The sequence below is a fragment of the Canis aureus genome, chromosome 12 (genome assembly GCF_053574225.1).
Source record: "Canis aureus isolate CA01 chromosome 12, VMU_Caureus_v.1.0, whole genome shotgun sequence".
Taxonomy (NCBI): domain Eukaryota; kingdom Metazoa; phylum Chordata; class Mammalia; order Carnivora; family Canidae; genus Canis; species Canis aureus.
In genome coordinates this window covers 7816308-7839733 of record NC_135622.1, presented here as the reverse complement: position 1 = coordinate 7839733, position 23426 = coordinate 7816308, and the positions used below count along the sequence as shown (strand labels likewise).

General features: G+C 42.7%; 1 protein-coding gene across 1 annotated transcript in view; it reads right to left on the bottom strand.

Annotated features, from left to right (window-relative positions):
- NOTCH2 (notch receptor 2) overlaps positions 1-23426 on the bottom strand; it is a 160998-nt gene that overhangs the window by 5278 nt on the left and 132294 nt on the right. Inside the window, exons 18-33 of the mRNA XM_077842629.1 lie at positions 20633-20861; positions 19647-19848; positions 17885-18038; positions 17144-17328; positions 15463-15595; positions 12025-12261; positions 9574-9686; positions 8132-8637; positions 6461-6808; positions 5529-5671; positions 5119-5329; positions 4608-4704; positions 3003-3171; positions 2051-2352; positions 1162-1309; positions 222-319 (exon numbers count right to left, since the gene is read on the bottom strand). Coding sequence (XP_077698755.1) covers positions 222-319; positions 1162-1309; positions 2051-2352; positions 3003-3171; positions 4608-4704; positions 5119-5329; positions 5529-5671; positions 6461-6808; positions 8132-8637; positions 9574-9686; positions 12025-12261; positions 15463-15595; positions 17144-17328; positions 17885-18038; positions 19647-19848; positions 20633-20861 — 3275 coding nt within the window. The remainder of the gene's footprint in view (positions 1-221; positions 320-1161; positions 1310-2050; positions 2353-3002; positions 3172-4607; positions 4705-5118; positions 5330-5528; positions 5672-6460; positions 6809-8131; positions 8638-9573; positions 9687-12024; positions 12262-15462; positions 15596-17143; positions 17329-17884; positions 18039-19646; positions 19849-20632; positions 20862-23426) is intronic.

Genomic DNA, 23426 nt, shown 5'->3' with positions numbered 1-23426 from the left:
ACCTGGTTCAGACTGAATATTGTGGAGGCAGAGGACTCACTCTTCACACTTCCCTGGGTGAGCCCAATGCCCTCCCCTCCAGCTCTCCGGGGCCAGTTTCCATCCAACCTGCCTCCCTCTATGTGTATACTCCTCACAATAGGAGCTACAGGACAAAAGGGAAGGCTTTATAATCTGAGGCACTACTCCGTCTGACCTCCAACTCAGAGCCCAGATTTTACCTTGTTGTCTTGCATGTCTCGGTTGGCCCCATTTTTCAACAGCAAAAGGGTTGCCTCCACGTTATTGACAGCAGCTGCCCAGTGAAGAGCAGATTTCCCTGCAGGGAAAAATATGTTTACAAGAAGACAGAGTAGAGGGACATGTCCTACTCCCGGTATAAGGAAGCATCATGACCTAAACAAGGAAACTTTGACCTTCCCAGAGAGCAGCAAGCCAGTTGTCTGTGGGGCCTGTGGAAAAAAAGCTGAAGTGTTGTCTTTTTATTCAGTTCTAAAAATACTTTTAAAAAAGGCTGCCTAGCCTTCAGAAGACATATAGGTTAAAGGGTCATTTGTCTATGGTACCCACATCCTCCACAAGCCAGAACCAGCACACTGAGGACAATAACCTATTTATCACACACCGGAATGTCTATTTAAGATATTGCTCAAGGGAATGTCTGGGTGGCTCAGTGGTTGAGCATCTGCCTTCAGCTCAGGGTGTGGTCTTGGGGTCCTGGGATTGAGTCCTGCATCGGGCTCCCTGCATGGGGCCTGCTTCTCCCTCTGCCTGTGTCTCTGCCTCTCTCTGTGTCTCTCATGAATAAATAAAGAAAATCTATTTAAAAAAAAGATATTGCTCATAAGCCCCTAGGGAAGTCAGTTCACAAGTCCTCATATCGAGAGTGATATGCCTGGGAACCTACAGAGGCAAGCCTTTTACAGACTGGCTTTGAGATCCAAGAACCTTCACTAAAAATCCCTTCCCACCTTTGTCTAGGAACTTCCCAATGGCTTAGTTCTCTGAACTTACAATGTTGAAAGAAAAAACAGATGAATGAAAGAATCTGCAGTGGATTCAAATCTGGGACAGCTCTTTAAAGATTGTGTAATGATTTTCCCCTTAGAAGCAAGGCATGCTTTGCAGGCAAGAATCCGACTCCCTGCCTCTCGGCCCTACCATGGTCATCCACTGCATTCACATCTGCTTGGCAGTTGATTAGTTCTGCCACCATTCCCTCCACAGCTAGGCGGGCAGCCAGGATCAGCGGTGTAGTGCCGTCGTTCATCCTGGCATCCAAATCAGTTACTCGGTTGCGGATCAGAATCTAGAAGATAAGAAAGTACAGAAAAGAGAGTTGCCTTGATAGAAGAAAATAATGAAGCTAAGTGAACAAACAAGAGCATCAGAGCTAATGCTACACTGTAAGTTCCTGGAGGGCAGGGAATGCTTGCTATCTTTGTGTCCAAGATTCTATCATCCTCAATCAATAAACGCTGAATAAATGGATGAATGAATGAATGAATGAATGAATGAACAAATGGGTGCTCAAGAGACAATGGTTCATGTCTTCTACTTCCTAAAGAAAGGAGGGATGTGGGAAAATATGGTGTATAGTTTTAAGATGAATCAGAATGCTTCCAGTTTTCTCACAACGGTAAAATAAAAGGGCATCAAGGAATACACTGTGAATATATGTCAAGAAAACCACCAAGGAGCAGCATGTAGCCAGAAAAATCTACAAAGGGAGAGCTGATAGTAGTCAAAAGCTATATATCAGGTACCACTTCCATCTGATCCATTCACTTGGGAGGCATTTTGGCACATCAAAATGGACTGTGGCTAAGAATCAGAGGACTGGTGTGATCTGGTTGGCTCTATTGCTATCTGGCTGTTAAGTCAGTTGGCCACCATTCTTTTCCTGCTTTCCCATCCAGCAAGCATGACTCCATCACCTGCCCTATTCTCTCAAAGAATTTTTGAATGAAATGTAATTGGATCTTCAGTGCCTTAGCAAAGAGAAAACATTATAGATCCATGGAGAATCAGCCCTACTCCTGTTCTTTACCTGGAAGACCCCCTGGGCATCAGCTGCCACTGCAGCATGGAGAGGGCAACGGCCCATGTTGTCCTGTGCATTGGCATCTGCACCTGCATCCAAGAGACGCTTGGCAGCATCAGCCCTGGAGTAGCGGGCTGCAAGGTGCAGGGCCATCTCACCAGTCCGGTCTGTCTGGGCCTGCAGGCTGGCACCCTGGTAGACCAAGTCTGTGATGATGTTGGCAGAAGAGTCTTCTCCGTCTTCATCTTCATCACTCATATCTGAGCTGCCTCCTCGGAGAGAAGCCAGCATCAATGGGGTGCACCCATCTATAAGAAAGGAATTTTTCAAAAAGTATTCAAGGAGAAGAAGGATATTAATGTTCAATTAACCAAACTATTGGAATAGTTCCATTTGAATAGTTATTCTTATGGGGAAAAAAATCCCCCGGCTTCTCGTGGTAATTGGCAATTAGTTTTACATCTGCCATCTACTTTTCCTCTGATAAGAGTCCTTTCTGTGAAGAGTAATGGTAAAGTAAGTCTTTTTAAGCTGGGCTCTCTTCTAAGTTAAATGAGTCTTTCTGTTTAAGTTCCTAAGTACTATGCTATTTTAAATGGGGCCATATTTTAAAATGTCCAGTATTAACAGAATGATATGCACTAAGGTATCAACCAAATTAATCTTCTATCCCTCTGCTTTGGGATATTATTTCTACTATATTATCCTACTAAAATCTTTTCCATTAAATCAGCATACCTATTCCCAAGCATGCTGTACATGAGGCAATACAAAATCCTTCCCTACTCATATAGGTTTTTAATTTCCGCAAGCCTGTATTCCATAAGTATTCATTTCCTCGGTGATTTATTCTGTGCAATTGGCAAAGAGCATATCACTGAGTGGGGCAAGAACAGGCGCAACACAGAACCAAAGGCAGGCATGGCAGGTGGAAAGGGGGAGGCTTGAGGGTGCTGACCTGGGCCACGGACATTCACATCCAGCACGTCCACCTCCTGCTCTGCCTGTGGAGGAGTGAGTGCCAGTGATGGTGTCCTGCGGATATCTGCAGCCTCAAGGTGCTGCTGTGTCCATGGACGTCGATCAATGGCATCATCTTCTTCTGAGAGCAAAGCTTCATCTTCAGCCTGACAGGGGAAAACAATGCAACAATGCTGCCTGTTGACTTGGACCACCATCAGGAGCTGCAGACAAGAAGCCAGTCCAGAGTCTTCTACCCATTTCTCTCTTTCTACTCTACCCTTTAGGGTGCATCATCCACACCAGCTTCCTGTTGCTCCCAGGAGGTGGTTCCTGTCACCCTCTTCTGTGCTATCAGTACAACTCTCCCAACTTGCCCATCCCAAATTACAGGCTTCAGCCTTAATATACCATCTATTTTGCCTACCAAATATACAAGCTGTAGATTCCCAAAGCACCATTTCCTTCCTCTGGACTTGTGCCTGGGTTGGACCCTCTCTATCTGCCATGTCCTGTCCTGATTCTTTGTCTAACTCCTACCATTCCTTCCAATAGAATTAGACTTTAATTTCTCTTGTGGGTCTCAAAAAGCACCCTCTGCTTACCTTTACTTAACTATGTGTTAAGTGCTTACAAGGCACTACATGGCAACTTCTACCGCTATAGGTTCATGAGAACAAGAAAACATACCTTGTTCAACATCACCTACCTGTACTTAACACACAGTGCCCAGCGCATAGCTAGGACCCAGGGAAATAACTATTGGGCAATAATTACTATTATAGTTTTAAAAGCAGCTCCCCTTTACTGAATATTTACTATGTGGTAGAAAATGGGTAGGATGCTTCATATGTATTGCCGTATTTCATCTTCACAACAACTCCCTATTTTAGAGATAAGGATAAGTAGGTACAAAGAGGTTAAGTCATTTTCCAGCTACCAAGTAACAGAGTTTTGGATTTAAATCCAGTTCTGATTGCAACTAAAGCAATGTTCTTAACCATCATGCCGTACCGCATGCCTGTATTCCTCAAGCATGCATATCTTCAAGTTGCTTTAGACTATCCATGGATATATGCATATCCCAGTCATGTAGAGCTATGGAAGGATTGTCTCCTTTTTCACATCAGCTTCAGCCCGATCTACCTCTTACTTCTATATGGTTTTAGTTTCCTGGGCTCAAGATTCAGAATCTCTAAACTCAATGGTCACTGGATTTCTTCTACTGTGTAACTGCACCTTCCTTTCCAGAAGGAGGAGTATCCAGACAGGATAAGGGAGAGATCTAGCAATAAAGGAAATAGCTACTTACACACATCAATCCTTATTCAGCTACCATCAGCATGATTCTTAAGGAAGTAAGCTCACTTGTTTTATTATTTTTAAAGAGTTCTTAATGAAATGCATATGCAGGAAACCCAAGGCCACTGATGACCTAACGATTCCTGGCTTTCAAGACAACTGGGGGTAGTAGCCATTGCCTGGCGGCATACAAAGACTATTACCCTTTTCTCCCATTCAGGACTCTAGATACCAAAGGACAGAAATCTGAAATGTGACCAGATAGTGGCTGACAATGATGGTTGTACCATGGCCAGCTTACCTTGGCTTTCTTTGGCTGGGGCCCTTCATCATCAACCCAATGTTCACTTGTTCCAGAACCAATTAGGTTAGCCTCTGAGACTTGCACTGAGAGATTTCTGATAGGACAAGATTAACAAGGGGAAAAACAAGAACACAGGTTATTATAAACTAATATCATGTTTTCAATCCTTTTTGCCATGGCTATCCTTAAAGACTTTCAGGGGCCTTGGCCCAGGAAGGATGGGCAGTATTTTATGTCCCGTTGCCTGAGTAGGCATCCTTTTCTTTCCCATGGATCAAGAGCTTACAACAAAAGTGTGCCTCAACACAGAAGCCAAGCACCATCGCTTGAGTATGTACAGAATAGTTATTTGATAGTCACTCAGCAGGAATTCAGAATCACAGTCAAGTATGGTAATGTGGTGTGGCCAGAGATTGAAATTTAAAATTCTAATTCAACAAGATCTCCTTTCTGATTTATCCCTGCTTATTACTATTGTGAATAGTAGCTTGTTGGCAAACCATCTTACTTCAGCCCCACGGCATCTTGTCCCACTGGTTCACGACGCTTGTGATTGCTGGAGTCTCGGCGAAGGGTGAAACCTTCAGGCAGCCAGAGGGAGCCATGCTTACGTTTTCTTTTGGCCATGATAACTCCCAGCAGGATAATAAATAGGATAATGACGACAGCGACAGCAAGTAGATAAAGAAGCTGAGTGGGTTTTGGATTCAGAGATTCACCTGGAAGTGCAGAGGGAGAGGGAAAGTGCTGAATAAACCTCTCAACATTAGCATAAAATTCATTTAAAGGGCATGGACTGACTGACCACACCAGCCCTGAAAAACAGAGTTGCACACTGAAAGGCATGCCCTTTCCTCACTGCCCTCAAGTAACACCTCCCCTTCTCCAAACCTTCTCCTTAACACCACTGTTACTCACTGACAACAGATACAAGAGGGTAGGACAAGGTCCCTTGGATGGCGTGAGAAGCCAGAAGAGCTGCTGCTGCATCTGTGTTCTTGAAACATTGGTCTGAATCTTGAACACACTGGCGGTTGTCAATTTCCAGAAATACCTTAGAGCTGTAGGATGCCAAGGGGAAAGAGGAAAAGGGGAAATGGTGATTAAAACAGAAGAGTGTCAGTCAACCAAGTCAAGTTGGAAAGGATGACATAAGCCTTCCTTCCTCACCTTCTACACTAGGCTCTCCACCTCTGTGATGGTGCCTCCAAAAGAACTCAGAAACTAAGACCCTGTCCCTTTAGATCCTAATCACTAATTCTCATTCCCTCTTGGACTATGTTTCACATTCCTGGCACCTTCTGACTAAAGCAATGCAAGACCAAGTGAGGAAAGTGGGTAAAGCTGGTCCTTATTCTCCTTTCTCTCTGCATCTGGATCCTAGCTAGGTACAGAGTCAAAAGTCATGGGACACACCAACCAATAGTGGGGTGCAGTGACAGAACAATTCAAGATCATTACAGAGACTTCTATAATAAATGCAGTGCCTTGTACAGAAGACAAGATTAATATAAAAGAGGAGTCAGTAAGTACTAAAGGGATTTGAGGCAACCCTGGCAACGGGTACAGGTTCTGACATTTGAGGAGGCCTCCCTGACATCCTGCCTTCTGCTTGCTCCAACGTACTTCTTAGGATACCAAGACCAAGTCAAACCTTCACCCTTAAACACAGTAACCGGCATAATGAATTTGTTGTACTTGGTGGGCTGTTCTACTTGTTTGAGCATTGCATTTTTAGGTTGAGCTAGTCATTTAGGTTGTTATGACTTCTGTGTATCAAAGTACTTGGCTTTACAAGCTTTGAGAAATTAAGAATTAAGCTTTAAGAGGTCCAAAAACCAAAAACCTACCCAGCCACCTCTTGTTCTTGATCACCGGGAAGGGATCTGCGAGTCATCCTCTGCTTCTTTGTGGCAGCTGACTTCTCACCATAATAGGGGTAGACCATGAGTGCCCCCTGGGAGTCCCGTTTAATGTGCAGGTTGGTATGGAGCAGGGTGCCCAGTGCCCGCAAGAAGCTGCGGGCATCCTGGAGCAGTTGCTCTGGGGGCATGAGCACCACTATAACCAGGGTCCCCTCTGCCAGGTTCTCTGGCCGGTCAGCAGCACAGTCCAGCCCATCCCAGCCACACTCCTCACTGTTGCATCCCTGGTCACAGTGGTTGTCTTTGAAGTGGTCTGCACAGTATTTGTCATACCTAGACAAGGAGAAGCAGAAGAGGGAGAGAACAAGGAAACAGTTCAGAATAGACTACAGGGCTATTTGGTTTTCTACTTGGAACTGCTGTGGCTTTCCTTACCTATCTTCTGTGGCCCAGATGAGATCCCTTTGTCCAATCTCTTATCCCCAACTGCGCAGAGTCCATATAATCTACACCACTCCCTTTCAGTGAGCGTTCCTCAAAGGAGAAACTGCACTGTGCCCAGTATGCTGCATGGGTTCCAGCCCCCCAGGCAGCTGGTAATCTTAAGTCAGCTTTGTAAATAAAGCTGCATACCTGAAACAAAAATCAACCAGGGACACACTTCCTCTCTTTTTTTATCCACTGTGCCTGGTGAGTTGACAATGAGCTTTTAGAAGTAAAATGTGCTTCCAGGAACTGAATCATCAGGGCTCTACAGAGGACCCATTCCCTTCACAAACAGGACTGAATCCTAGCTCTGGAAGGTAGGTAGGTGTCCTATACAAGACACCAGATCTAAATTATACAGCCTCCTTCAAATCTGAGAAAAGGAAATCAAGTCCCCAAACCTAAAAGATGCACAAACTATTTCATCTCCACTCTCCTCCTCACTCCTACCCATTGATAGTTTTGCTATTGGTATGACTTGCCACACTGGCTCAATGAAGAGCTTGGGAGTCAGCAATAGCTGTATGGACTCTGACGAGTTCTCTAACCTCCTAGCTCTCAATTCCCTCACCCGTAAAAGACCACTAACAGTATCTATGTCTCATAAAGTTGTTGAGAACTCACTGAGGTTAAATTAAATGGGATGTCTGCTAGGAAAGTTGCTATGTAAAGTTACTATGTAAACCATAAAGCACCTTGTAATTGCCAGTGACGACCAGGGGGGTTAAGTGGCCTGATCTGGCTTATGCTTTCTGATAAATCTAGATGGGGAAACCCTGTTTAAGAGAAAGGATTGGGGTGAACACAGAGAGGTACAGACCTTTCCATTCATCCTGCAGGCAGGTTATGTGAGAAGCTGCCTGGGAATGGGTAACACGACTTCCAAAAGTTATTTTCCCTAGGAGGTCATGAGAGGCAGCAGGTGAGAAGGCAGAGAGAGGCAGAGAGAGGGTGGCTGCGCGTGAGCATTCCTGGACCTCTGTCAGCAAGGGAGAGCACAGGGCAGCGTGCGACGGGGCAAGGCTGACACCAGGAAGAGGGCCTCAGGGCGCCAGTCTGAAAAGCAGAGGCAGCTTGAGCTGAAGCCCCGGAGTGGTTAGGAGCAAGAACGAGGAACTGAGGTGTGTTAGTGATAGTCTCCCTCAGCTTCTGGGAACCCTGGACCCTTACTTGCATGTCTTGCTGTTCCCCTGGCATTCAAAATTGTCAAAAAGGCACTCCGCTGTGTTGCACAGCTCATCACACTGGTTGTTGATGTAATCCCAGCAGGGGAGTGGGGAAGAGCAGTTGGCCCAGGGGTTCTCCATGGTCAGGGAACAGTCACCCCCATCCCACTGGCAGGCATGGCTGTTGCAGGCCTCATCGCAGACGCCGTCCCGAGCTTTGTCGGCACAATACTGGCTCAGGCAGGTGGCAGGAGGGGTGCTGGTGGGAGCCATGTAAAGTTCACAATGGCTACCCCAGAATGGTGGAGAACACTGGCAAGAGTAGTAAGGAGGCTGGCGCTGAGGATAGCAGCTACCCCCGTGTTGGCAGGGACTACTGGCACAGCCTGATTCACAGTCCTGGGGGTTGGGGCAGAAGCAGCGTGGTCCTGAGGCCGTGTGCACACACTGCTCTCCTCTCCTGCACTTCACTTGTCCACAGCTGCTCTGACATTTCGCTCCGGAGAATCCCTGTGGAGATCAGTGAACAAATGAGGACAGCAGGCCTCATTTTTCCTCCTAATCCCTTCTCTGCCACACCTCTAGGAAGATAAAGATTAGACACATGGCTAAGATTCCTCCATGTAGCCTCCTGTGCCATGTTCTAGGAAGAAGCCTCTTCAAGTCAACCTAAGGTCAGAGATGAAAGTTCCACGGGATGAATGTAGAATTCTCTTGCTTTAAGAGCTTGCTTCCAGAAATTAAGTCCACAGGTCATAGGTGAGATAAGACTCAGGTGACATAATAAGCACCTTCCCTAACCTTCCTTACCATTCACATAATCGCTTTAGTAGGGGGAAAGTTATTTCAGGAATCTGGGACATCTAAAGCTTTCCATGTCACTCTATTCTTGTATTTCCTGCTCAGCCAGACCAAGGGTACTGCACAGGTTTCCTTTTGGTGTGTCCTCACACGTAGTGATCTCTGTTTTAGAGAGGTTTTAGCCTCTGGCAGAGGCCAAAGAGTTGGCAGAGCAAAGGGCTGAAAACAGGCTTCCTTCTAGTGTAACAAACAGCTTGCTCCCAAATAGTCCCTGCTAAGGAATGTAAGTAGAGTAGCATTTCCAAACAACTCTGCCCCAATCTAGGGGCAAGACTACCCTCTGGCACAGGACCCAAAAGCCTGAGACAGTAGTCTTGTTTTCAAGGGAACATTCCACTACTTCCTGTGGATTTCTCTTAGTGCTTCCAAAGACTGAGAGTCACAGGTTAGGGAACTCACTGTGTCTGGGAGTATCTTGACAGCTTTAAATGGGAAACCTCAGCACTTTTGTGAAGGAGCTAAAATTGAGAAATCTCCCCACCAAGAAAGTTCCAGATAGAGGTTGGAAAAACCAGTTTTAATCTGGGCTTTGTCCAGATCGTATGAAAGATAGCACGCCCCTTAAATAGACAACACGGCACTTACCGGGGGACAACGACAAATGAAACCATCAGGCATGTTGCTGGCCACAGCACACGTCCCCCCATTCAGACAAGGCATCTGGGGACACACATCGATGAAAGTTTCACAGTGACGACCTCAAAGCAGAGAATGGAAAGGAGTTTTAAAAGGCAGAAGTAGTAACTGCATATTACTGAACAGAGTGCTGCTGAGATGGGAGCTAGCCAAACGGTGAGGGATGGGGCAAGAGGTGTGAGTGCAGTCCTAAGCCTAAGGGAACATGAGAAGATGAGAAAAACTTACTGGACCGCCACTGGCTCAGGCCAATACCCCCATATGTCTTGTGCACACAGTAAATGTACGTGGCATACACTCCAAAAATAGACTCACAAAACAGTATGTACGTGGACATTAAAAATCACTCTACCCCGACCAAAAGAAAAGGAAAAAAGGACTCAGCTTTTCTTTTCTTTGAAGATACTTTAGCTTACATAAGCCAAAAGAAATATTCACTAAAACTGTTCAGTGCATTTTGTTAAAACTGTCACCTTCACAGAAGAGTCTACACTGGGCCAATACATCCAAGTGGTGATTTGTAGCTTACAGAGAATTTTCATGCATAACATCTCTTTTCAATCATTTTCTAGCCTTTCTGTAATCTGATCAGCACTGCTTTAAAGTACAACTTAATTTTTGCAGAGTTAATTTCCTCTAGGAACAGTTCCAAAACAGAAGGCACCTCAAGGCCACTGCTGCATGATAAAGTGAAGTAAGCAACTGAAACCGAGGGGAGACCTGGAGACACAGCTCCTGGCAAATAGCAGGAGATGGACCCTGTCTGGCCCACAGCCATTGATAAAGAGAAGAGGGGCTTTCAAAAAGAAAGTAAAATAGTAATAATTTTGGTCAGCCAGAATTAAGAGGCAGGGGTTACAGGTACCTTCTCTTCAAATCACAGCAGCAGCCACTACCCAAGAGCAGCCATCATGTGCACCTAGGAATCAGGGGGCAGATAGCTCCTCAATGTTCATCTCAACAACTACATCCTACAATAACTACAACCGATGAGCTCGAAGGATTCTTTTCAATCACAAGTGTGGAAAATGCATCACCACTACTTCCTGGTGGTGGGACCTAATTCAAGGTGGTCTTCAGTCCTTCATCTGTTTCCCACTTTCTTTGTAAGTGCTTGTCAGTCCTTCCAGATAAAGGAAGCCTCAGAGGCAATGAAAGAAGCAGCAGCCAGTTTTGCTTCTCTGGCTTCCCAGGCATCTCGTGGCTAATATGAGGCTGTAGGACAGACTGCTCATATTCTATCCAAAATTGTCTCAATAGGTATGATGTTCATAATGGACTGTTTCCCTTTTGACATCACATCCAGGCATCATTTGTAGTGCAAAATCCCTCCCATTCTTCATAAATTACCAATGTTCTTAAAAGTATGTTTTTAAAATTGGAAGGAAGGAAGCCTAGAGATGGGGTCACAATACAGCAGAATCCAACTTGCCAAATTACTACTAAGGTGACTACTGTTGCCTATTATCTGACTCCTAAGGAATACTACTACAGCATAAGGTCTGGAATGACTCCAGAAATGCCAAGCAAACTTCTAATCTAAGCATCTTGATGACACTGACAACGTTAGATATTACTGTAGTCCCATAAAGTCACCAAGCTGCCCATCTTCAGAGGTAACTAGTTAAGGACCTAGGACAAGCCTCTATTCTGAAGCAGGACTTGGTCATCTTTATGATCTGTGATGAAAAAGAAACCTAAGAAGGGACTTAGGAGTATGGCCAACTCTTACCTGTGCAGGTCATACCCCTACAATTTTCTAGTGCATACCCTCATGAACTGGTTTTTGCTTTAACATACCCCAATTTAGACCTATTCCTCTTAGATGACCTAAAAGATTCTAATACTCTCTGGGTCCCAGATATAGAAAGGTTACCGTGGCAGTGACTACCCAGTAACCCAGGTCATTACATGCAAAAGGAGATAGGGTGATGAAAGCAGAGTAGATGTATGGTTTCTGAACACAAGACATTATTTTCCTCAGAAGAAAGACTTCTGTGGATGGATTTGGTGTTGGCAGCACGGCAATGTGAATGTTTTTAATACCACCGAATTGTGCACTAAAAATGGTTAAAATGGTATACTTTATGTTATGTGTATTTTGCCCCAATTAAAAAGGGCTATTTTGCTCAACCACTCCCAACATTCAATTTTTTTCTGTATTTCTGCTAGTCTGATATAATCAATGTATAATAAAAGAGAAAAAAAAGGCAGAGGTGGACTACAACATCCATGAAGCACAGGCCTAGGGAAAAATTGGACCTCTGAATTAATCTGGTCTAGTCTTTCCAATGTAAGAAAAAAAGTTTCACTTGGGTCTGGAACATGACACTCAGGGCCCAATTTCCTCATTCAAAGGCCCACCAAGGGAGAGTGCAGGGGCACTGGAGAAGCTCTCACCAGTGAAGGCACTGCGACAGACACACAGGTAGTCATTGGTTAGCTGGATGCAGTCCAGGCTGCCCTCAGAGCTGCAGGGGTTCGAGAGGCACTCGTTGATGTCGCCCTCACACCGCTCTCCCGCAAAGCCAGGCAAGCAGCGACAACTGTAGCCCCCAATCCTATCCACACACTGACCACCATTGAGGCAGTGGGGACCCCCAACACAGTCATCAATGTTCTCTTCACAAAGCAGGCCTGGAGGAAAGAGAGAAGAGACAGAGAATGATGACATTCTTAAGAATACTTCTTTCCTGCAAAACAGAGTCACTCTTTATGGCACTTTGCAGCTATGCTGATGACATGTCTCCACCTGCCATGGGACCTTTGGGTCGGGTGGGGCAAATCACACTCTTGATCCATGGTAGCTGCCGTCATCCCCGGTGACCAGTAAGGGTGAAGGAAAGAATATGCTCAGGTCATCATAGGTACTCTCCCACACAGCCCCCCAAAGTGGTCCCCTGTGCACCAGCTGGCATTATTCATCCCACCTGAGGGACAAGGAAACTGGAGCTCAAGAGAGACCCAGTAAATTTCTCATTAATTCATGCCTTTTATTCAAACTATAAAAACCAGTTCAAAAGAGGCTATCATAACAATACATAGATTATAAGTACATAAAAATATTGGTAAGAACTGGACTAAGTGTTGCGGGATTTTTTAAAAGTTTTAGACTCACTGACTTTTCTGTAAAATAATGTGTACTTGTTTCTTACTGTTGAAAATTATAGGGAAAATCTGTTAAGAACACAAAGGTTATTCCATTTAAAATAGAACTTATTTAATATACTACAGATGTAAATGAGTCACCTAATATGAATATCCATAAATATTTTTGAGAAAGTACAAAAGAAATCAACTGACAATTCTAGAGAAGATTCCATGAATGATTCAAAAAATTATAAAAGGAAAACAGTTCTGTATTCTTCCCACTTGCATTTGCAGCATACACTAATATAAGCAAGACTATTAAAAGGGAAAAAGAGGGGTGCCTGACTAGTTTAGTCAGGGAAGTGTCTGGACTTTGGCTCAGGTCATGATCTGGGTCCTGGGATGGAGCCCCACTTCAGTCCCCATGCTCAGTGGGAAGTCTACTTGTCCCTCTCTATCTGCTCTTCCTCCCACTCATGCTCTCTCTCAAATAGAATCTTAAAAAAAAATAAAGGAAGAAAAGACCTCTTTTTCAATAACAATAGCAAAAGACAAAATTATAGGAATAATCTTAAGAAGAAATGTACTAGGCCTACATGAAAACTTTAAAATAGTCCTGAAAGATACAAAAGGAGATCTGAATAAATAAAAAGATGTTATCATTTGGTTAGGGAGATTCCTCATGGTAAAGAAAGATGCCAGTTTCCCCACACAGATTCATAAATTTAAAGTGACCCCAATAAAAAAATGCCACCAGGATTTTGTTAATAGACAATCTGATTCTAAAATTATATGAAAGAAAGAAAGTATAAGCCTAGCCTGGAAAACGCTGAAATCAAAGATCCTTAATAATTAAAACAGAGTGGGATTGATAAATTAACAGAATAAAGAAAACAAAACAAACAAAAGAAGTCCAGAAAAACACCCAAATACACAAGGGTATGTAAAATTTGATAAAGTTGCCGTCTCCAATTATTGTAAAAAAGATCAAATATTGGGATGCCTGGGGCGTGGGGCATGATCCCAGAATTCCGGGATCCAGTCCCACATTGGGCTCCCTGCTTGGAGCCTGCTTCTCCCTCTGCTTGTGTCTGCCTCACTCTCTCTCTGTGTCTCCCATGAATAAATAAATAAAATGTTTTAAAAAAGTGAAATATCCCATAAATTTTGTTGGGACAAATCAGTAGCCATAGGGAAAAAGTGCAACAGTATTCTAGTACCTGAAGAAAATATGGGAGAATTCCTTAATGATATTAAAGTCTAGAAGGTATTGCTGACTAGGATTCAAAACGCAGAAGCCATTAAAAGAGGTTAATAAATCCAATCTGATTAAAAACAACAAAAAAAAGCTCCAGGGGTGCCTGGGTGGATCAGTAGGTTGAGCAACCGACTCTTGGTTTCAGCACAGGTCATGATCTCGGGGTTATGAGATTGAGACCCACTTTGGTCCCTGCACTCAGAGCAGTCTGCTTGAGATTCTCTCACTCCTTCTGCCCCGCCCCATGCTCTCTCGCTCTCTCTCAAAATAAATAAATAAATTTTAAAAAAATAAAAAAAAAACTCTGCATGAAAAAAATCATAAAGAAAATCAAAGACAAAAACCAATATATCAAGAATATTTTGTATCACAGTTAATCTCTGTAAAATATTATGATGAACAATGTAATGGGAAAAAAGAATATAGATACAAATAGAGAAACCACTGAAAGAGGAAAATCAAAGGACTCATAGGTGAGAATATGTTCATCCACACTGAGAAGCCAGTATGGTCATATGCTATGATACAGAAATATAGATCAAAACCAGAAATGTACATAATTCTCTAATCCAGCAATTCCATTTCTGAAAATTTATCTACATATATACAGATTCAAGAAACCCAAATTTCTATTACTATGATATTGGTTCAATATATTAAGCTACAAGGGAATTCTGCTGGGTGAAGAAGATTAAGGAAGTTCTATAAGTTAATATGGAAACATATCCAATTAAGTACAAAAAAAATCAAGTGCAAGAGTAAGAAATAGGAGTGGGGTAAATAAAAATATCTTTGTATTTGGCTTCTAAATACATATAAAGAAATCTTGCAACTGATGAGTCACTGAACTCTATCCCCTGAAACTAATAATACAGATTAGGTTAATTAATTGAATTTGAATTTGAAAAAATAAAAACACACTCTAAAGGACACATAAAAAGAAAACTCTAGAAGATACAGAAGAAACTAAAATAAAATAAAGTGGAGGTTCCTTGTTGGTGGGAGGGGAGAACTAGGTATGAGGAAGGGGAACAGAAACAGACTTTTCACCTTATGCTTTCGCTGCATGTATATTGGTGTGTGTGTCTATATGTAAAATCTGGGCCTGTGCATATATTACCTAACTACAAACTAAATTGAAAACAGGATGGTAAAAAACAAAACCACTGTGTAATCCTACTTTCACAGAACATCTGGTAATTAGGGACTGCTAGACAAATGAACACTGAGGCCTCTCCTCCCATCAGCATGGGACCAGCAGTAATAGACCGACCTACCAAGTGAGAACGAGCTCAACCTCAGCCTGAAGCAAAGCAGTAGAGATAGGCAGAACAGCGAGCCCCTGCCCTGGAACTGCAGGTGCCCCCAGGCCAGGTTGCAAAGCTTCGGAGTACTGAAATAAAAAATTTTTTAAATCTCTTCTATCCTAAAAACTGGCTTATAACTTAAGAAAATGCCCTAGATGGAGACGGGTAGGGCTGACTGCATACCTCGAGTGCCTGGTGGACAGGAGCACTTGAAATGGTTCACGAGGTCGACACAGGTGCCTCCGTTCTGGCATGGCTGATTCTGACACTCATCTACTTCATACTCGCAATTGACGCCCTGATATCCTGGGACACACTGATAGGAGCAAGCAAAAAGGAAGAAACACTGGACCATTGCTAGAAACAGACCACCAGAGCAAATGAGGTCTGGAAGGTTGCCATATACCTTTGCCCACTCCCTGCCCCCACCCAGCTCTCGGATGCTTTTCTGGCACCTCTTGGATGCTTCTCTGGCACAGTCACACGCTCCACCAATCGTCCTGCGCAGGGCCAACTTGCAGCCTACTGTCATTTACATCTTCCGGCTGAAAAGCCACTTTATAGTGAAGGCAAGGACTCAGTATTCTGAGGGATATTTCAGGGTTGACCCCTGTGCAAAACTTTCATCGCTCCTCAATGCAGGTTTTCCCATCTTTAAAATATGCATTCCTTGGTGTGTGATGAGGACCCTGTGACTCAGTCCAATCAAAGTGTGGACAGTAGTCAACACACTGCATTTATTGATCTCTAGATTCAGGAAACCACACATACGTAGGAGAAACTGGTTGAGAAAGGGATGGGGGCGGAGTGTTAGTTAACGTGGTAGCTATAGGGGTTTGAGGGATTTCAGGGCTGGTCAGGGAAAAAGACCTTGACCATGAAGTGGCTTTATTGGGCAATGCTTTGACAAGTTTGCATGTGAGGCCATCCCTTGCAGCATGAGATTGTCCAGAGTGGAGAGGAGGGGAAGGAGAGGAGCGCAAGTGAATTCCAAGGAAAGGGAGTAACTGAGAGGGGACTAACGTGGTCGGTGATGTCACTCAGCAGCCAGGCCAGTCTCTGGGTCAGAGATCTTTGAAGGGCAGCACTGGCTTGGGGTCTTTAAGTCCTGCGGCTTACCTATGGTTTGCAGATACTGGGTGCAGTTTTGCAGGATATGCAACGCAAAAAAGGCTCTAAATGGCTAAAAATTGGCTTTTAGGGCTATTTTTAAAACAACCGGATCTGTGAAAATTTGAGTTTGGCACCGATGGTGTTTGAACTAACAGGTCTCAGCCCGCATGAAGGAATAACTGCGGGCTAATATAAAGAGGCCAACTCTGGCTCATTTATGAGAAGTACGACTTCTCTCAGTGTTCCTGTGTGGCCTGAATTGGTGTCAAATTCAAGTTTCCAATGTTTTGTTGACATCTTGCTCTGACCATTATCAGCCCGGCCATTAGAGCAATATGTTCCTTAAAAGATACACACTTCCTCAAATATATACACATCATACTTGGTGTGATGCTACATGGAACAGGCTAGACAACTTCAGGACACACTTCAAAGTGGCTTCTCCTATATCAGCTGCTATTCAGGGATGTCCAGGGGCCACTGAGCTGCTGGCCTGTGAAACTCACTCTGGCAGTGAATGTTGGCTTCAGGGAATGGTTCTAGACCTCTATAGAAATACCTTACTGGAGCCCTGTGAACTTATTACACAAGGGGACTGAAACGAATGGTGGTGGTAAATAGCGTAATGGTGACGGTAAAGAAAAAAAAATGGTGACTCATAAAAAGTCACAAGCAGCTAAATCAGTATGCTAGTGCTCACGACAGTTCTGCCATCTTCGGGAGGTCTCTGACCTCTGGGGGCTTATCTTACCTCACATCTGTACCCGCCAATGAAGTCCCTGCAGGTGGCCCCATGCTGGCAGGGGTTGGATGAGCACTCATCGAGCTGCTCCTCACAGTAGCTCCCGGTGTAGCCCAGGGGGCACTGGCAGTGATGCGAGTTGCCAGCATTGATGCAGATGCCGGAGTGCTGGCACAGGTGGTCAGTGGACACCCCTAGGAAGCCGAGTACAGAAAGAAACATCACAGAAGAGCACACAGCATGTCAGGTTCAGACCAACTAAGTGTGTTCTCATCTACTTCACAACCCTTAGAACCAGATATATGTTGAAAATAAACCCAGCCCTGGGGCACCTGGGTGGCTCAGTCAGTTAAGCGTCCAACCCTTGATTCCAGCTCAGGTGGTGATCTCAGGGTTGTGGGATGGAGCCCCCTGTTGGGCTCCACACTGAGTGTGGAGTCTACTTTAAGATTCTTTATCCCTCTCCTATATCCTCCCCTTCCCTCGCTCTCTCTCTCTAAAATAAATAAATCTTAAAAAAAAAAAAGTCCTGAAAGTGAAATATGTCTTCATTTCCTCTTACATGCATTTCTTTTTGGAATCTCTAAGCCTGTGCCTCTGCCCTTTCACCTTCTATCTCGGGACCGTTTCTGTAGAGCCTCACTCACCCACCACTGTCCACTCTTCCCATGGTAACAATACCTGCCCTAAAATGCTATTAGTTGGCTGAAACTTGGCAGAGTGACCCCAGTCTGAGAGGGCAGAGCTCACCTCTGTGTAAGGCCGCCACCTCACAGGACACATTGGGCACGTCACAGTAAGCACCAGCCCATCCTGATGGACACAGGCACCGGGACTCTGCTTTTTCCTGAATGCAAGTACCTTTGTTTTTACATGGAGACCGACTACAGAGGTTCACCAGTGTCTGAAACAGAAGCATACATCAACATCCAAGTATCAGAAAAGAATAAAATAAATCACACTACATTTTAAGAATCAAGAGAAAGCACACTAATATAAAAACAATAAAAAAGAGCTCTCAGTCAAGTCTTAAAATAGTCCAACACTCTCAGTAATCCAATTATTTTACTTATTCTAAATCTTCTTAGCTCAGCCATTTAAAGTTTTCACCACAGAAGTTTTAAGAGTCTGAGGGAGCCTAATAGGTTAAAGTTATTCCCTCCGTTATGATTATGTCCTGTTCCGTGGGCACCTTAGACAGCCAGAAAAGAAAGAAATTATTGCTGTCAGAGAGGTCCATAACACCTGTGCTAATCATCTGGGAGAAATCTACATCAATCTCAATCAAATCTGTCCATGTGAATATGAGTAAAAGGATATACAGCCTATTAATAAACCTAAAAGCTATCACAGAGCCTATTTAGAGGGGAGAAAATCAGGCTTACGCAAAACACGAGGGAAAGAATCTGAGCAGACTAGTCCCTTTCTCCATAACTCACATGTGGTGCCCTGACCCCAGGGAGAGCAAGGTTATACTCCTGGACCGTTTGCCAAAGAAGGGGCCAGTGGTTATGGGTGGAGCACTCCCTTGGCACATGTAGCCTTACACTGTGATAAGAAGCAAGAGCCCAAGGAAGAATGTCCTTCTGATCCACAGAATCAGCATCAAGGTGTTTAATATACAGAGGTAGTTATTTGCACATTCAATATAGCCAAAGCCTTATTGGCCACTTAGTCCTAAATTCTTTGGAGTTCTGTTATTCTATCATTCTATCATTGTTTAAGAAGTAAAAATAGCATAAAATTAAGTACAATGTGGGGCACCTGCAGGGCTCAATCAGTGTCTGTCTTTGGCTCAGGTCATGATCTCAGGGTCTTGGGATCAAGCCCCACCTTGATCTTTGCATCAAGCTCTATGTCAGGCTCTGCGCTCAGCCGGGAGTCCGCTTTTCCCTCTGCCCCCCACCTCTCACTAATTCATTCTTTCTCTGTCAAATAAATTAATTTAAAAAAATAAAAAATAATTAAATACCATGCTGTTTGGTATTCAACCTTGGAATGGTTGCTTTGCCCTCTGGGACTCAGTTTCTTTTTCCATGAAATGAAAGGCTGCCCTAGCTAGCTCTGAGAGTCTATAAAAATGCACATTTACATATTTGAAATTGAAAAACATATGACCAGCTTGATTTTGAGAATGTTACAACACTGCAAAACATAATAATTATTATTATTCCCTTAGACATTGTATCCAAACTTTAAAAACTTTATTTTGATTATTCTTTTTTTTTTTTGTATTTCCAACATGAATACTACCTATGTGCTTATTTCCCATATGTATTTCTCTGCAGTTCTTGGTTAGCTGTTACAACAATCTCATGCTTGTTAATCTGCATAATCTTGCCAGTGCCACCATTTTGGAATCTACCAGTTATTAAGAAGTTATGCAGATTTATCTCAGGGACATCCCCCCTGAGACCCAGAATTTTCTTTTAGGAGGGGCTTATTCTGCTTACAAGAGAATATATAATATATATAATATTCAGCTATTCTGAGTAGGACGAAATTTAATTACCTGACAGTTTTTCCCAGTGTAGCCTAAGGGACAGGTGCAGCGGTAGGTACCAAGGCCATCAACACATATTCCTTCATTTAGGCATGGGTGAGAGTTGCATTCATTGATCTCATGGAGGCAGAAGGGGCCAGTAAAGCCCAAAGGGCACAAGCAAGAGAAGGAGTTAATCCCGTCGACACATGTGCCACCATTGAAACAGGAGCTGAGAAGCAGAGAGAACAATGCCAGCTATGTAACCTGGTACCTCTGATCTGCTATTTAAAAGTAAGGTTCCTAGAATCTAACATGTTATAGAAGCAAAAACTCCTGAGCATCCTAAACTCCTAGACCCAGTAAATTTTCTTTTTCCAAATTAGACTGGGTGCCAACCAGCCTGAGTCCCAGCTTCCTTTCTACAACCAAAAAGGTTACAAGAGTATTTAAAAGGCTGAGTTTATTAGAGATTCCCAGAGAAAATGAAGGTTTCCAGGTTTTACCCAGTCCTTCAGTGGGTTTCCATGTATCACATTTCATTTTATCCCTCAAGTCAATTTAATTTATAAGAAAAGTGATAAGTAAATAGCTCTTAACTCTAGATTTCTTTCTGAAAAAGAAATAGAATAAACTTGTTGGGAAAAAAAACACCTAGAAATTACTAAAAAGTGATGACAAATCTGGGGGTAAAAAAAAAAAGGAATTTTTAAATTGTCAACTGAAATGAACAAGAGACCAAGAGGAGAATGGAACAGAATTATAACTCTTCCTGTTCCCTAAGCATTAGAAATAAATGGTGGTCCATCCCACTAAGCTTTTCAACCTCTGATCTTTGACCTGCTAACCACACATCTACAGGGAATCAGGAAGTGGGCAATAGGAGTAGACGATGGAATGGGACCCAAGTGGATACCTTATCCCGTCCTGCAATCCCAGCACTGTGCTCTGTAGTTTTCCCTCCTTTCCCTCTTTTTCCAGGAAGACAATGGTGCCTGAGTGTATGTGTTGCTCACCTCTCAGTGCACTCGTCGATGTTGTTCTCACAGTGTACTCCATCAAATCCCGCCTGGCACTTGCAAGTGTAACTGTTGACATAGTCAGAGCAAGTCCCTCCATTCTTACAGGGTTCACTCAGACACTCATTCATGTCTGTTTGACACTTATCTCCAATAAAGCCAGGATGACACAGGCAGGAGAAAGTATTCACTCCATCTACACAGGAACCTCCATTCTGGCAAGGATCTAAGTCATTACATACAAGAATTAGAGCTCTGAACTAAAGCATTAGTTTAATTTTAGACCTATAAAGAAAGGTGAGTGACCTGAACTAAATCACACTAAGAACAGTAATAATTCTGATTCTCTCTACTTGTACTTTTCTTTACATCTGTTTTGCTTTGACTCCTCCATTTATGAAAATGAATGCAGTAACACTTGCCTGAGATTCCTAGCCTATTTGATAATTGGAATGAACTATGCATACATCACTAGCAATTTTGCAATCTTAAGAGTCCTAAAACTTACAATGATCCCCCACATTTGCTAAGCAAATATGTGCCCCCTATAATACACAGAATCTCAAAAATATCAGTAAAGATTTTCAAAAGGTGTATGAGTGGGTGAGGCAAGATAGGATATATACTAAGTACCCCCCGCGCTGATCTTTCTTTCCTATTTTTTCCCCTCCCTTCATCTTTCATTTCCTTTCCTTCCCTCTTCTCTTTTTTGTTTTTGCTTCTAGATTTAAGAAGAATTAAGAAACATTTAAAACGTTTTAAGTATCACACAGCTCAATCTTAGAACACTCTAGGCTCACAGCAATAAATCAACAAACTTTGAGCTACTATCATGGCACAGTCCTCCAAAATATAGATGACATATAAATCAGAACAAGAAAAATAAGAGACAGCTCTTGCTCTTAAGGACCTTAAAATATAATCTGCAAAGACAGGTCATCTACATAAAAAGAGAACAAAACATCAGGTGGGTAACATAGTCCTGATTTTATAAGAGGCTTATTTAAAACCTTAATCATCTATTAAGCTAATTCCATTCTAAGGCTCATCTGCAATCTTTATTGGAAAAACTGTAAAAATCACATTATTTCTTCTTATCCACAGTGCATAATGGCACACTGTAATTTCCATAGCATCTTTCAAGAAACGCACTATAGCTTACTGAATTATTTTAAATTAATTATAAATATTGCTAGCTTTACTTCAAATAGGAAAAAATTTAAATACTGGAAATTTTGACTACATAACTAATGTGGAAAAGAAACCCAAATAATTTAATTCCACTCCCTTAAATTCTCCATCAACTGCTATGGACATATTTTTCTTCACTACTGCTACACAATGTTGAATTTGTCTACATATCTTTCTTTGATAATAGACTATGAGTATCATGAATGTAAGTAAGCACTGGGTTTTATCTATCTTGGCACTGCCAGGACCTAGTTTGGTACCATTCATATGGTGATCTGAAATTATGTATGCTGTGAATTAGGTGCCATTATTTTTAACACATCGTGATAACCTTGTTTGAAGTTCAATGATTTAATCACCACACAAATAACTGAGTACTGATAAGCAGTGAGCACTGATAAGTAACTAGGTATATCACATGCATACAATGACACCATCAAAGCTGGGGAAAGAACCATCAGAAAGAAGTAGGCAGATCAATCCCAAGAGTTTACATTATGCTGAGAATAGCTCATGTTCATGACAGTCCAAACAAAAAGACCTCCTAACTATGCACTAAGTAGGATCCTCAGAGAGTTCTGTCTCAGTAGTGAGCCATTTTTATCCTAGTCTAAAGGCCATTCTGGACCTAACAAATCCTGAAGAAAAGATCCAAAAGGATCAAACTGCTTCCACATGATCCTTAAAGCTTGAACATATTATAAAGATTTTTTTTTTAAGTTTAGCATCTAATAAAAAAATTACCAGGTAGGCAAAGAAGCAAGAAATATATCCTGATGAGGATAAAAATCAACAATAGAAGCAGACCTAGGAATTTTCCATTTGGTAGAATTAATGTGAGGACAATAAAACAATTATGATAAAAAAAAAACAATTATGATAAATCTACTCTGTTCAAGAAGAAGAAAGCATGAACATGACAAGGAGAGGAATAAAGGTATAAGAAAGACTCAAATCAAACTTCTAAAGATAAAAATACAATGAAGAGAAAAAAATATACTGGATGGGATTAACAGCAAACAAAACACTACAGAGGAAATGATTAGTGAACTAGAAGATATATCAAAATATCTTCTTAGTTTTTAGGGATTTTATGTATTTATTCATGAGAGACAGAGAAATAGAGAGAGGTAGAGACAGAGGCAGAGGAAGAAGCTCCATGCAAGGAGCCCAATGTGGGACTCAATCCTGGGACTCCAGGACCATGCCCCAAGCTGAAGCCAGATGCCCAACTGCTGAGTTACCCAGGCATCCCATATCAAAATATCTTCAAATAATAAAATTATCTAAAATGTAACACTGAGGAAAAAAAACCCTAAAAAATAAGTAAAACAGGGACACCTAGGTGGCTCAGTGGTTGAGCACCTGCCCTTGGCTCAGGGAGTGATCCGGACCCGAGACTGAGTCCCACATCAGGCTCCCTGCATGGAGCCTGCTTCTCCCTCTGCCTATGTCTCTGCCTCTCTCCCTGTGTCTCTCATGAATAAATAAATAAAAACTTTAAAAAAGTAAAACAGAGCATTGGTGAACAGAGATAACTTTAATCAACCTAAAAGATGTATGATGAAAGTTGTAAAGGAAAGCAAAAAGAAGAAAAAAA